Here is a 377-nt window from a genome sequence, read left to right as displayed (position 1 = left end):
TCTCCGGCCCGGCTTTGGAGTGTAGCCTTGCAGCGCTGGTGTCCGCGCCATTCTTGCGGTTTCACGTGCTCCTGCTGTCAGGCGTCCTCTGCTGTGTCTCCGCCGCCCGGCTCCCGGCCCGCCTGCGATGACACGCCCAGGGCAGCTGGCACCCAGCTCTGTTACGTGCGGGCGCCGGGGCCGCCAGGGCTTCCTCGGGTCTCCGGCGCCCGCACTGCGCCGGCCCGCCCCAGTCCTTCCGGCGCTAGGCCACAGGGCCACCCCACAAACTCCTGATTTTGGGAAAGGGCTGAGCGGTTTATTAAGTCTCAGGCTTAGTCCCTATCCCCTAATCCATCTGGCCCCGGGCGCTGGAGGAACAAGCATCTCTGGGTAGA

The 377-nt window shown here is 66.8% G+C and overlaps 1 protein-coding gene across 1 annotated transcript in view; it reads right to left on the bottom strand.

The window, feature by feature from the left end:
• Positions 1 to 51, bottom strand: part of RSPH3 (radial spoke head 3) — a 22,907-nt gene extending 22,856 nt beyond the window's left edge. The window contains 1 exon segment of the mRNA XM_006172257.3: positions 9 to 51. Coding sequence (XP_006172319.2) covers positions 9 to 51 — 43 coding nt within the window.
• Between the last annotated feature and the right edge of the window lie 326 nt (positions 52 to 377).

The sequence above is a fragment of the Tupaia chinensis genome, unplaced genomic scaffold (assembly GCF_000334495.1).
Source record: "Tupaia chinensis unplaced genomic scaffold, TupChi_1.0 Scaffold000468_1, whole genome shotgun sequence".
Taxonomy (NCBI): domain Eukaryota; kingdom Metazoa; phylum Chordata; class Mammalia; order Scandentia; family Tupaiidae; genus Tupaia; species Tupaia belangeri.
This window is presented reverse-complemented; position numbering and strand designations above follow the sequence as displayed.